At 43.5% G+C, this 14,104-nt stretch overlaps 1 protein-coding gene across 4 annotated transcripts in view; it reads left to right on the top strand.

Moving 5' to 3' along the window:
• Window positions 1–14,104, top strand: part of col4a6 (collagen, type IV, alpha 6) — a 70,027-nt gene that overhangs the window by 29,499 nt on the left and 26,424 nt on the right. For all 4 annotated transcript variants that reach the window (XM_055507061.1, XM_055507060.1, XM_055507062.1 and 1 more), the window contains exon 4: window positions 8,747–8,824. In XM_055507061.1, coding sequence (XP_055363036.1) covers window positions 8,747–8,824 — 78 coding nt within the window. The remainder of the gene's footprint in view (window positions 1–8,746; window positions 8,825–14,104) is intronic.

The raw sequence follows: 14,104 nt of genomic DNA, 5'->3' as shown, positions 1-14,104 counted from the left end.
TTCAGACAGTGCGTACCTGAAGTGTCACACTCACCTCACACCTCGTACTGTTTGTTAAACTTTACAGCTCTCATCATATCGAAGCATTTCTTTAAGTCTTTGAATTAATTTAAAAGAAATTTATGGAGGCATTTGGTTTTTTTTCTAAAGAAAGCAATGAAGTCAACCTAAAAGTAGCAAATAAAGATGATCTGATACATGCACACGTAACATTTTTTAGTTAAAACCGAATTGTTCTGTTTAATCAGCTGCATTCCACTACAGTAGATCAGTCCAGTTTTTGCAGAGGGCAAAGGACACGAAGACACTTCTGTCCTTAATTTAAACAGTGAAATCCCACTGAACCTATTTTTCAAGGACCCAGAACAAAGGAAGGTCACAGAGCAGCTTGGAGCCACTAACGACACAAGCAAGTAGAAGAAGATCCATCACTGCCCACAGGGTCTGGCCATCAGTCCACTACTTAACGGGCGTTACAGTTATTTGAAGTGAATTCAAGGGAGTGGAGCAGCAAAATGAAACATGCTGAGATCAAAGATTATCAACACCTATTATATCATGATTCACCCCCCCAGTCCTCCACACATGCAAAAACAAACACCAAAGATTAATTGAAGCGCCACGTGACACAGGTGTGACCATAGCTGACTTGTCCGTAGGTTAGTCATGTCCTAAGTGCGATTTCCTAGCGCGGATCTGTCGTTAGTCAGGAAGGTAAAAGTGAAGACCTCAGCAATTTCTGTGATTGCTTCAGGTGTGTGTTGGGTGAGGGGAGGTCGTCAAGAGGAATGTCCTCTAAGTTTGCAATTAAACCATACAGTCATGAGTGTGGTCAAACTGGGCCAGGGTGAGCTGATAGAGTGACTCAGCGTTCCACAAGAACGCCCTTTTGTAGCAAATCTAACGATGAGTCGGCACTTCCTGTTTAACCTTTGCTATTGTCTGATGATCTAGACACAGGAGCCACACCAACAGTCTGCGGTTTGAGATATATTAGCACATTCAGTTCATCCTCACTTGCCATGATCCAGACAACACAGCTGATGGACTTAATGAGAGTGACTCAGCTGAGGGAATGTTCTGTCTGTAAGCCTCTCTGGCTCACAGATGATATGAATTTGAAGGCAGGGACAGTTTTAAATGACGCATCCTGAGGCGTCTGGTGGAGGGATGCTCTTCAGCCACAAATAGAAGCCTCGCCGCCAACTTGTCCTGACTTACTGAAGAATTAAAAAAGATGAGGTTGGAGGAAGCGGAGGGATTGATGATGGGATGCGTAGATGATAACAGCTGTGTAGGTTGTGTTACTGATTCAAATTCAGATTCAGCCCAGCTTATTCTTCAGTAATCAAATTCATCACAAAACAAAAAAAAAGAAAAACAAAGGGAGGCTCTGGTGGATAAGGAGTCAAAACTGGCTCCAGTGCCTGAGTTGTGTGTTTGTGTGTCTTTCCTTTTGGCCTCCAAGTGTGGAATTCAGCAGAACAGAGAGACTCAGCACACCACACACACACACACACACACACACACACACACACACACACACACACACACACACAAGTAAGTATAGTAGTATAGAGTCAGATGAATACATACTGTACACACACCACATACTGTATGAGTCCATCCAGTCCAGCTGATACTAAGCCCATCATGCTTTGTACACATACATTTATTCACACCCTTTTGACAAGACAAAAGGCTAAAAATAAGCCCTGATTGTCAGCAGCCTTTTGGCAGCAGGACACAGAGCATCAGGTGTTGTCTGGCACAGGACACAGTAAGATAATACAAAGAACTCAAACACATTTCAATGTCTCTGTACCTTATTTATTGCAGTTTGTTTTGCTTCTTTTACAAAGTAATATATGGCAAAGTGTTGGTTTACTTAAAGTTCAAAAAGAAGCTGTGCTGCCCCGTGGGCCCGAACTGATATGATCACTAGACTGTGGTGGTCAAGAGGATTCTCCTCACTGTCATGCACACACACACACACACACACACACGCACGCACGCACGCACGCACGCACACACACACACACACGCACGCACGCACGCACGCACGCACGCACGCACGCACGCACGCACGCACGTACACACACACACACACACACACACACACACACACACACACACTGAACTTTCCAAGGGCTTTTCTCCTTTCACCTCATTCCATTGTGACCCACTGATCGGTTTACATTCATTGTTTAGGCGAAACCTTAAACTACACTGGTTAAGAACTCTGTGTGTGTGTGTCTCTGCAGGATCGGAGCTGTGCGAGGTTTCTGAGTCACATTAGGTGTGCCTCAGATTTCTATGCCATAATATGCAGGCTATAATTGCCATTGTGGTGAATATACAAAACACACGCACGTACCCACACGTTCTGCACATTTACCCTGTGAGGCACAAAAGCCAAACTGCACAGATGGACCAGATCCTGTTTCAGGCTACTTTTTTATGCGGAGCAGTCTTTACTGCTCCAGACCATCACTCCAACCTGTCAACCATTTCCAGCTCACATTCTGGCTCCATCCATGTCCACTTGAAATCGTTACTTCACTTCTTCCTACTGTTGCTAATTCAACTTAATTTACTCTCCTATTATCTTCTTTTTCATGCCTCCATCTCCATCTCCCCGGTCTCAGTCTCTTCAAAGCCCCTCGTCCCCCTCCAGGCGAGGAGCGTTTAGTCTGCTTCAAAGCAGTGATTATCATGGCACTTATAAAGAGGGGTGGGACCTCTGAGTCTCTGTCTTGACATTCCAAACTCGGTGCTTCATTCTACAAGGTCCTAAAACATTCACGTACCGACAATTGTTGTAACCCAAAGACAGTTGAATGTAACTAGAATCAGATATCTCTGGTACCTGTAACTGAGACTCAGTTAAGTGACATTCTCCAGCTTTTTGTTTTGGATTGCTCAGCCCTGTAGTCTGTACAGAGATGGATCATGTATGTAGACTACAGTACGTGCTAAAAGGTTATTTATCAGGTTATACATGTATTTTAAGTTTTAGCATCCACAGTTAATTCAATTTTTTTATAGGCCTGGTAGGATTGAATCTGTATGTGTTCATATGTCAACATTTTGTCTCATTTGTGGTCTGTTGTGACTGTGCTCCACCTACTCTGTTATTAAGTGTGCCATGAGCTGGATAATTCATCAAACTGTCTAAACATTGTATGGTCAGTTGTAAAGTTTGCTCTTTCAACACTTGAGAAAGGTGTGATTTACAATAGCAATATTATTTCCGTCAAAGAAGCACATGTTGCACAATCAGCACAGTTGCAGGACTCAAACACAGGTGCTCAAACAGAAATGGACTTACTCAACCTGCACCACATGAAATGGGCAATTACAATACGTAGATAATAAAAGTTACAACTTCCCTGCCTTTACTTTTACTAAGCTTTTTAAGAGTCGGGATAAAAGAAGATCACACATCAGGAACTGAAATCATTCACATCATCATCATGAGGAGCAGAAGCCCGGAGGCTTTTCAGAATGTACCTTCTGTACAAACATGCCAGGTCACAGGTGACATGCACACGTGTCTGATCTGCAGTGTTGCAGTTACTTTCATTATGCTTTAGTCTCAGTTACACAAAATTGAAGTTGCTTCTGAAAAAAACATTCCAGATGAGGCGTTCGAGTGAGACGAGACGATGAATCTACACATAAAACCAGCTGCTAGAATTCGGTCAACAACTCTCTCCTCCCGCTGCCACTGCCTAATTTATGACTTCTTTACCCTTGAAAGTGGATGAACACGCACTTCATTAACTCCATCAATCACGTTGTTCCTACTCCACTCCGTCTGCTCTCTTTCCGTTTGTTTTGGCTCCCTGCTGCTCTGTATCCAGCGCAGGTTTTGGCTACTAGCGCCTCCTTTTATTGCTGTCATTATAGAGCTGGTGTTTGTTGTTGTTGCCAGTTTTGCCATCAGCAAGCCTCTACCAGCACACTGACAGTCACGCAGGCTCGTTCCAGCTTTGTCTGACTGTGTTGAAAGCTGGAGGATGTACGCTTAATTAATACTTTGATGGCGTCCATATTTCACCGTCACGTTATGTGCTGTTGAGTCACTTCTATTAGCGGCAGGTGAGGTGATGGAAACAATGGAAAAAATTGCATGTTAGGAATTTCCAATTAGCTTCCTGCATTGGATGCTGAATTATGTGCCATTCGTCTGTACTCTGGTGTGTGGGGGAATATTAATCACATGATCACAGATGGAGAACATGACCACACTGGTGATGTCTAGCCCTGCTGTACGTATGTTCCTCTCCAGCACCACCTGTAGCTTTCTCAGGGCTCTAGATTTTATTCTTGTCGCCTTGTGTTGTGATTTACTGTAGCACTTTATAAATAGACTACTTCTTGATTCCCCAACAACTGACACCAGGAAGCTGGAGTTATTTATATAACTATATTATAAAAAAAAATTTATATATAGCATTTATTAAAGCAGTACAATTCAGGACGGTTACCATCAGCAAAGTGATGGTAAAAATGGAAGCATGCTATTATCAGTAATTCAGTTAAGATTAAGTCAGTGTTTCAACGCTTTTAACTCTGCACTGCACTGGTTTCAAATGAAAGCCCAACCCTTCCATGAAATGCTGAGTTCCAGTTTTATTGTATAATTAATAAAAGGCTTTAGCAAATGTTCAAATCATTTCATCACAAATCATTTCATCACAAATGAGATTTGTCCACACCTACAGCATCTGTTTGTGAGTTCTGGCCAATAAACTACTGTGAACCGCTGATTGAGGGATTTAAAGAAATATTCAGAAGTTTCTGGCAACACAGATCATTTTTGAACTAATACAATCTGTTACATACTGTTGTCATTGACCCGAGCTGGACTAAAATACAGGGATACACTAAGCTGCATTACTGGCATTGGCAAACACATTTTACTAGATTATGTGTTACTTACCTGGCTTTTCCTGCCCTGGGTTATTTTGGATGTATAAAACAAAAATGTTTTTGCTAATGTCATGCACAAATCTTGAGTTGTGAAGGGAAAAAGAAGCAAACTGCAATTAGAAAGGCAGGTAGAGTCATAATTGTGTCTAATATAGTACAAATGTTGCTGTTGCATCGTGGCAGCTTTTCACGCCATTTCGGCCATAACTTTGGTTTGTGAGGGTGTGAGTCTGATGTTATTTGTCTGCAGGTCGAGGATTGTGCTGTCTGTTCTCTGTGTCAGGGGACCTGTGGCACTTGGAAGGTGCTTAGCGCCTTAAACCTTACTCCACTTTGACCCTGATGGGAATGCCGCGAAGTGCCGCACGTTTGGATTTAGCGTCTTACACTTCGACGGTTTCGCAACGTTAACAGAGTCTTAACGAGGATTAGTGATCGGGGAAAGAGGGGAACGTCTCCATTAGGACACTTTTACTGTCTGCTTATATGAATGTGCAGAGTGCGTCTGAAAGGGTCACGACTGCATTAGTGAATAGAACATGAAAGTGAAATCGCCTTCTTGTTTCTAACCAACAGAAGTTTACTGTATTTACACTTGGTGATCACAGACTTTGTCTTGTCTTGATCAAGATAAAGATGCCGTGACTCAAGGTGGGTGGCCCTGGAAAACAAGCACACAAAGCCTGCGCTAAACGTGTTCACAGACATCACGTGAATCCGGAATCTAGCCTGTGCTCGAACCTAACGTGCTCATTTGTCACATACCTACAATCCCGTGTTTTTTTTTAATACAAAGTCCATACGGCTGACACGCCGCTTGAAGTAAACAGGAGTAAACGAGGAGCGCTGGCGGTCCCAAACACAGCTGCTTGGTGTCCCGTGGTGGAAGTCAGGGTCACAGATGGACCGGCGAGGGAGGCGACGGGGAACGTGATAAACGGAGAGTCAGACAAGAAGAGATGGGAGGAAGACAAAACAGAGAGATGTGATAAAACGTGAGAGGGAGGAAAGATAAGAGGGGCCGGACATCAGCCAGAGGAACGAGAGCCCTTCGCATTCTCTTGCTATCTTTTCCCAGCTCTTTACTCGCAGGAGCTGTCACAACTTCGCATTCCTCCTGCTTGTTTTCTCCTTTGAGCTCGTTCCTCGGCGTCAAGTTCAGGTTCAGGTGAAAAGTAAATCGTCCTCAGGGTCAAGCAGTGTTTCCACATCCTTTCCTTTCTTCCACCTTTCTCATGGTGTCGTTGTCTCAATGACAGTAAACTCCCATGTGCTGTTGCAGCTTGATGGAAAGTTGATTGACAGGGTCTGAATTAGACGGATGCCTGAGCAGCGCGTACAGTAGAAGGTCTGAAGGTTGAACTTTTTGAACCAGTGTATTTAAAGTATCAAAGAGTTGCTTGAGATGTTCATTTATTGAAAATTACTGCCCTTCATATTTTTTTTACAAAATATAATATAATACATAATAATACATAATATAGTTTAAAATAATATAGTTTCAAATACATTATTTGCCATCTGCTGCTAGTGAAAGAACAGTTTCTCAAATAAGTAGAATCTTTTTTAACAACTTAAAAGAAAATGTAATTTTTGCTAAATTATCAGGAGGGACATCCAAGAAAACTACAGCAATGGTTCATTCATGTACCATGTGTGTAATAAGTATCATGCATGACTTTAAAAAACAAATCCTCTAGCCTGCCTCATCACGCTCCGTGCATCTCAGCCTTAAAGCTCACGACGTGCGTGTGTATACAGCACTGTCTTCTAGGAAACTCGAGACTCGACCTCCATTCGGCATTCGGATAACATCAGCAAACCCTATAGGAATGGACGGGCAAGTCCCGACACCAGCCGTTACCCACGAGCTGCCCCCGCATGGGTGAACCGCTGGCGTCAGAGCCCACAGGTATTACAGGCGGCGCCTAAACTCCCCACTCAGCCGAACGCGTGCGAGGGTGTTTGGACAGTAAAGCTCGAGCAGGCGCTAAAGATTGATGGGAGAACCGTACCTGAAGCCGAGCGATGGCAGCGTGACGGAACACAGGAATGACGCGCACGGACACACAGTGGAATCGATCCCGGCAGCCGAGAACCTGCCTGTTCCGTCACGTTCTACCTGTGAGTGTTTCGTAATTAGGTGCGTTGTCTGGAGTTAAGCGATAAGCTCGTCCAAATTATACAAAAACTGGGTGGTAACATCGGCTTAGAAGCATCTGTACGTAATATAGTGGACGAGGGTGAGGTTCGCTTCACTTAAAGACCCAGACTACAAACTTGGCCCTTTTACAAAGCTACTGCAGCTGCTGAGGAGGACTATGGAGCCAAAGCGGCAGCGCAGCCTGTGTCTGCACATCCACATCCACCGTCTGCCCTCAGGCAAGGCATCAGGTTCCCACATCACCGCTCACCTTTAGCTCTGGGCTCTGATCAGGCTGCTGGTGACACCTGAACTAGTCCTTCCATCAAGGGCTCCCTAATCTTCACCACGAAGGTCTCTTAAACTACCTGCAGCAGATTAAGAACTGTATTTTTCTCCAGGTCGGGTCTATTTTTAGCTTCATGTCGCCTTTGTGTCTTTAATGTTAGCCCCTCCCTCTTTTCAGTCTCCCTCCAGTTCTTTCACCCTTTATTACTTCGCTCGCTCTCCTTCCTCGTTCCCTCCATTAGGCCAAGTTTCACTGTTTCCCTGCTCACGTTCTCCCGCTCTTGCCCTCCTTCTGTCATTGTGATTAGAGGAGTGGTGGAGATCAGAGGAGAGCAGGACCAGCACCACTGACCTTTCCCCTCCTTCTCTTGTGCTTTGTGCCAAGCAAGCTTGCTTTCTCCTTGTTGTGTGGTTTCCTCTTGTTCCTCTGAATAACTCATTTCCTTGGATTAGAAAAGTGAACGATTAAATGAAGGATTGCATAGAGGCAGCTTTTATTAAATGGAAATTTTTTTGGAGTTTTTTTCTCAGAAAATTGCACCTACAGTAACTTGCTAATCTCCTAAAGTGCCTTCCACTTGATGCAAAGATGCTGTTTTGAGTGACCTGGTATCTATTTATAGTTTGCAAAGCATATAGTTTTGTATCTGCCAAGAAAGTGACAGTATTGAAAAAAGATGACTAAGTTGGTTAATTAATGCTGAGACGGGCACCTCTGATTTGTTTGGGAGGCGGTCCCTCCCTCTACATGTGCCTGTTAAAGCACATTCAGTACTGATTGCATGCTAATAAGACCCCGCCAACAGGTGGGACGCAGCAAACCTGAGCAACATCTTTTAAAATCAGATGCTGATGAGCGTGTGTGGGTGCTTCAAGTACTGAAAATGCAGTGATGATAGTCAATTGAACAGCATGTGCTGCCACCGTGCAGGGTTTTTCTATCAATGTTGACATTTCCCAGATGCCTTCACATGGGATACCAGTCTTTCCCAGGCCCAGTAGACTATAGGTGATGATTACTTCCAAGGGTCCTGGAAGGTCCTTGACCTCAATCATTGTGGATATGAACCCCTACCCACTGTGGGCATACGTGGTCCAGTCAACACCTCTTTGTCCCCCTGCCCGTGTGGCCCGCTCGTCCCCACCCGCACCCTTTCATCCACTAATCACACTGAAATACCAGCCGTGACCTCTGAGTTTGACCCCTCAGAGACCCCCGAATCAAATGGACTCATATGACACACTGCCTGATATTTTCACACACAAGTGCTCGCGCATGCTAATCCTTAATCTGTACACGTCATGGGGCAAATGTAAAGCACACCCTTATGACAATAAACAAACAAACATAAATAATTTATGTTGTATTTCTTGCAGGGAGCGAAGTTTGATGAACCATGTGCGGGCTTGGACTGCAGCGAGGGATGCAGGTGCAACCCGGAGAAAGGCAGCAGGGTGAGTCCCGCCTCATACAGTACGTCCAGTCTGTCTGTCCTTTGTTAAATGTTCAGCGTTTCTACTGTACTCTCCTCCCGTCCTCACACAGAAATCAGTGTTTGTTAGTTGTCTCTTCTCTCATTAGGCATTAGGACAGAGTTTGATCAAAACAGTATGAAGAAGCATTCACCCCTTTCAAACTGAGTGACGCCTCCACTGTTTTTGTTTGTCACAGCTCATGGCCTTTAGCTTTAGTCATGACTTGCAAGGTCAGTTTAGTTTAGTCACGACCCACGGGTCGGTGTGGGAAGAACACATTAACTCATACTTACTGTATGTGAGTTTGGCAAGAATTATTTTTCTTTGGAAACAAACCACTAAGTAGTTATGTTTATTAGAGGTGCATTATTTTAAGTTGAGGTTTTGGTAAAGAACTTAGTCTGTCAGTTTAAACGGTCCATCACTTTCCTCTATTAACGCAGAATGGCCTTAGGGCTCCTATTAAAGCTTTTAACTCTACACCACAGATTTTATCACAGTTTGACTTATTAAAGCGATCTGTGTGTCGGTGTGTGTAATTGTATCTCTATCTACCGTAAAGACCTTGTTGTGATGAACCAGACTCATGCACACATAAACGTATCATTGCTGTCATAAATTCAACATCCACTGCGATCGCTGACATGCAAAGCAGTGTAGGCAGATATTTGGCAGAAAGTGAGGTCATCTGCTTGTTATTGAAATTTACAGTACAGTACTGCACGCAGTAAATACTACAGTTTACACATTCACATAACGTTTGCACGTGCTTTTTGCTCGGTCAGGTGTTTATGATCCCATATTAACAAGCAGCAGCTGAGATTCTGGGTTTGTGGCTGCATACAGTGACAGTTATGAGCAGCGTTTTGTGGTTTTGGTGTACAAATACTGTATCAGTCGCTGTGAAATATATTTATATGTACCTTTTAAATTTGTAAACAATGCCATGATTTAGTTTGTATGTCTGAATCTGTTCATCATTCAAATGAAGACCTTACACAGCAGCAGTCAGAAGGTTAGTACTGATTACTCACTGAGTGTCCAGCTGCCATTCGTTTTGCCTCCCAGGCTCCATTCAAGATTGCAAGAAGTTCTGTTGGCAGCACGAGGTGAAGCCGCAGACACTACAGCGATAAGGCCCTATGGGAAAGGGAGCAGAGCCCTCCTTTTGTGTTGGTCCCAGCCTAAATCCAGACTACCTGTAGCCTCACACTGTCACACTTGGTCTATTTCTGCCCGCATCCAAACAACAATTACTGTCTGACACAGGAGCCTACACTTACTGCCACTTATTGTACGCCACTTTAAGTAAATAACATAGTGACGAGCGCCACACTAGTCCCAGCTAGCTGCAGGTAAATGATACAGCCCAGTAATCCCCCCTCCCGCTCTGTGGGCCTTCTGCCATACATTACCTTCTTTACCTGTTATTGTTGGGAGTCCGTCCGTTGATAAGGTGCTTATTTCGTTTCTTTTCAGTTTTACTTTTGCAGTCACAGATTAGAGACGTGAAGGGTTTACTCAGGCACAGTTCACAGGCCTTAGGTAAAGTCAGGGGCTCGGACTCGCTTACTCAACATGAATCTCACCGTAAGATAGGATGAATTATAAGATGATAGCTGCGTTTTTAACATCTGCTGTAAGTTTTCAGTCAGACAAGCCTTCGTCTTCATAAGAGCTCAAGATGTCTCCTTCAACAAACCTAGTAATGTTACATGGACTAAACATTTCCTCCTCCCGGCGTTATGCCCTTTAAAAGGATAATAACTGTGTCACGGTTTTAAATGCTTCCATCACTCGTTTTCTTATGTACTAGGCCTTACAGTAACTAATGCCCCACTAAGATCCCTCTCCCTGAGGAGTTGTTCAAAGTTCAACCTGAACACACCAGAGACACGATCCAGATGGTGTGGAGCTGTAGGTTTTAGTTGGGTTTCGTTTTATTGGTCAAGGGGCTCCAGTTTTACTTGGACTTAAAGTCTCTTTTAGGCTTTCCTGGCTTTACTATCTAAGTCATATTGCATCCATTAGGACCAATAACATCCGCTCCCACTGGGTAAACCCTGGGGGTCAGAGGTCGGTGTTAAGGATAACAGGAGAGTCTCTCAGTGTCAGGAAGCATCTGTTGTATTTAATTTAGTCCGGCCTCTGTCTGTATCAATTGGAAACAGCTACGGAGACGTAGAGGACTTCCTCATTTTGACAAGCTGTCAGAGAGGTCAGCTCAACATTTTCTGTGTCCCGCTGGAGTAATTGTTCTTATCTAATCACTTTAGACACACTTCTTCTCCTGTGATTACTTGGAAATCAGTATTTATTGGGTGGGTCAATGCTCCAGCAAAGTGAAAGGGAGAGTCCTGAATCCACAGGAAGATTATGATATTGGTTAAATATTATTTATAGTCAGAGGTGACACAGAGCTATTAGTAAGTGTGTAAGGGTGTGTGAGGTGCAGGCAGGCAGGCAGGCAGACAGACAGACAGACAGACAGACAGGCAGACAGACAGACAGACAGACAGACAGACAGACAGGCAGGCAGGCAGGCAGAGAGTCAGACAGGCAGAGAGTCAGACAGGAAGGACAGACACACACACACAGACACACAGACAAGCAGATAGGCCGGCTGACAACAAAGGGGAAGCTGCAATAAAGGATGAATAGAGCTCGACTGCAGTGTCTGCCCCTTTGAAAATAAAGGAAGGTAAAGTGATAGTGGATGTGTGTTTGAGTAGTGGGAGGATAAGAACGGAGGGATGAAACCCCCTCGCTGAGGCCTCTCAGTGAAAGAGCACATCTCTATCGCTGAATTCCTTTACCTTAATCCTGTAGCAGGTAGAGAGAGGGGAGCGTAACAGAGGGAGAGAAGGACGAAAGGGAACAACGTGTGTCAAAAAGGAGGCGAAAGATAAGGGCAAGTTGTTGTGCTGGTGTCGCCTCTTAAAGCCTCTGTCTCCTTCATCCTCCAGCCTCTCTCTGTTATCTGTGCATATGTGTGACATGCATGGTCGTGTACCTACAGACCAGACTAATATACCAGGAAGTGTTATCTGTAGTGACCTGTCATACATGTGTCTGTCACACACACACACACACACACACACACACACACACACACACACACACACACACACACACACACGCACACACACACGTGACATGACATGACAAGCAGAAACCCTTATCTCAGATAACAAAAAATACAGTACTTTACAAATACTTTGTCCCTCTATGCTCATAACTACATAATTTCTTTTAAATTTTTAGCATAATAGAGTTATTTCTTGTTTTCAAAGAGTTGAAAAAACTGGTAAAACTACCACTAAAGTTGTTGCTGTATCATACGTGCTTCATATTCAGTGCGCTCTACTGCCCCCACATGGTGCTTGCTGGAAATGAAACAAAAAAAAGTTAGACGAGGCTGTTAACACTCACTTATCAATGTGAAGCGTTAGTTGTTGATAAAATAAACCCAGTGTGATATACTGCCTACATAATGCACATCATGCATGCAGCATGGATAGCAATAAAACACAGTAAAACTCAAACTGGACAAAGGTTTTTAAACAAAGGTCTAAATGTTTTGCTCGTGAAATATTATTAGTGCAATTTGAACTAACACACACAGTTGATTCACAAGTGTATAATATTTTGAACGTGAATATATAAACCCATCAGTACTAAACACTTTTCCTGTGTGATCTACCATCTCAGACTTCATCCTACATGAACTTGTACAAAGGGCAAACATGTACAGTACAGGAATGTGCAAAGCTGGTAATTAGTGATTTCATAGGCTCCTGGGATTGATGGGATGATGATGGCACAGATATTTATGGCATTTCCACTCTCCACATTCACACACACACGCAGTTCAAATAAAGTCAATCCATCATTTATGACATTTTCACATTGCCCTGCTGATTACTGTTGCTGACATGCAGTCAAATGCTGTTAAACATGTACATGCCCATCACCTTAACACAAGACACAATGCTTATGCGTCCAATCGTTTTCATCGGTACATAGGTGCAGGAGATGCAGTAGGTTAATCTGAATTCTGAACACTTGCTGTAAATGTGATTGATACAGGAAGTTGTCTTGCTTCAATCTGTTTATTTACTGTCTATACAGTATAGTCACATGCGCCCTGTCTGCTGGATTTGCATCTGCTCGTATCAGCTGGGAGCGTGGGGACGTCCAAGGGAAATAAACCCTCTCTGCTTTTTTTTTTTTTTGTTTGTTTGTAAAGCGTGCAGACAGGAGATGAGTCAAGGAGAAGAGTCCCACGGTGCTGATGCAAACACTCGCACACTGATACAGAAAATATGCACATGAGTACTAACAAACGCCGCAGGAATCTCAGTCGCCTACCTAACTAAACACAGCTGGATGGAGCCCCTCTCCACATACGCACACGTTTTCGTCCTTTGTCGTACAAACCATCTCTTGCCATCTCATAAACAGAGACTTGGAGCTGAAAAGAAAAGCAGGTTCTTTCTAGACACCGCACGTATCAAAGACATTAATCTGGAACATGTTTTCTTTTCATTTTTTGTTTGTCCTAGCTCACATTCCTGGCTCTCGCTGTGCTCAGACAGATGAAAATAACACAGATGTTGATCAGGAGCTTCGGTTTTATTGTTTTGTGAGATCTACCGTTTGCTTCTAGGTAATTTGTTACGCATTCTGTTAGAGGTGGTACTAGAAGCTGTTAATGATAAAGTTGAATATAACTACAGTATTGTTATCCATTACAGTATACTAATTTATAGTAATGAGTCACGCATCCTCTCTGCAAACACATGACATTTGACTCAGATTAACCAGTCTCCTCAACAAACCTGTTTTCTTCCTGTAAACCATTACCAGTTTAAACAACCAATCCACATATTTACTATTACAGTTTGCACTGTTGATGCCTCAGGCTAATTTCTGGTGGACACATGTGACATTGTGGCCCAGTGACGGCATTTAGTTGAGGTGTCTGGCTGTGTAGAGCAAAACACTGGCGAAATAGAATCATGGATGTAAACACAGAACAGGCATTTTGTGGGAAATTTCATTTCGAGCAATATTGTTCGCTGAGATAAAGATATCAGTGTAGGAATTTAGATGGAATTTGTCCACTTTCTGGATGTTTTCTTTCTCGTTATTGTACTGCAGCTGAGAAAACACGCTGGCTTTATGACATCATCGCCGTGGGACGGTAGAGCCCACAGACTGCTAATGGGAGCTTTTATTGGAGGGGAAAGCACCTGG

Source organism: Betta splendens, chromosome 2 (assembly GCF_900634795.4).
Source record: "Betta splendens chromosome 2, fBetSpl5.4, whole genome shotgun sequence".
Classification (NCBI taxonomy): domain Eukaryota; kingdom Metazoa; phylum Chordata; class Actinopteri; order Anabantiformes; family Osphronemidae; genus Betta; species Betta splendens.
This window is presented reverse-complemented; position numbering and strand designations above follow the sequence as displayed.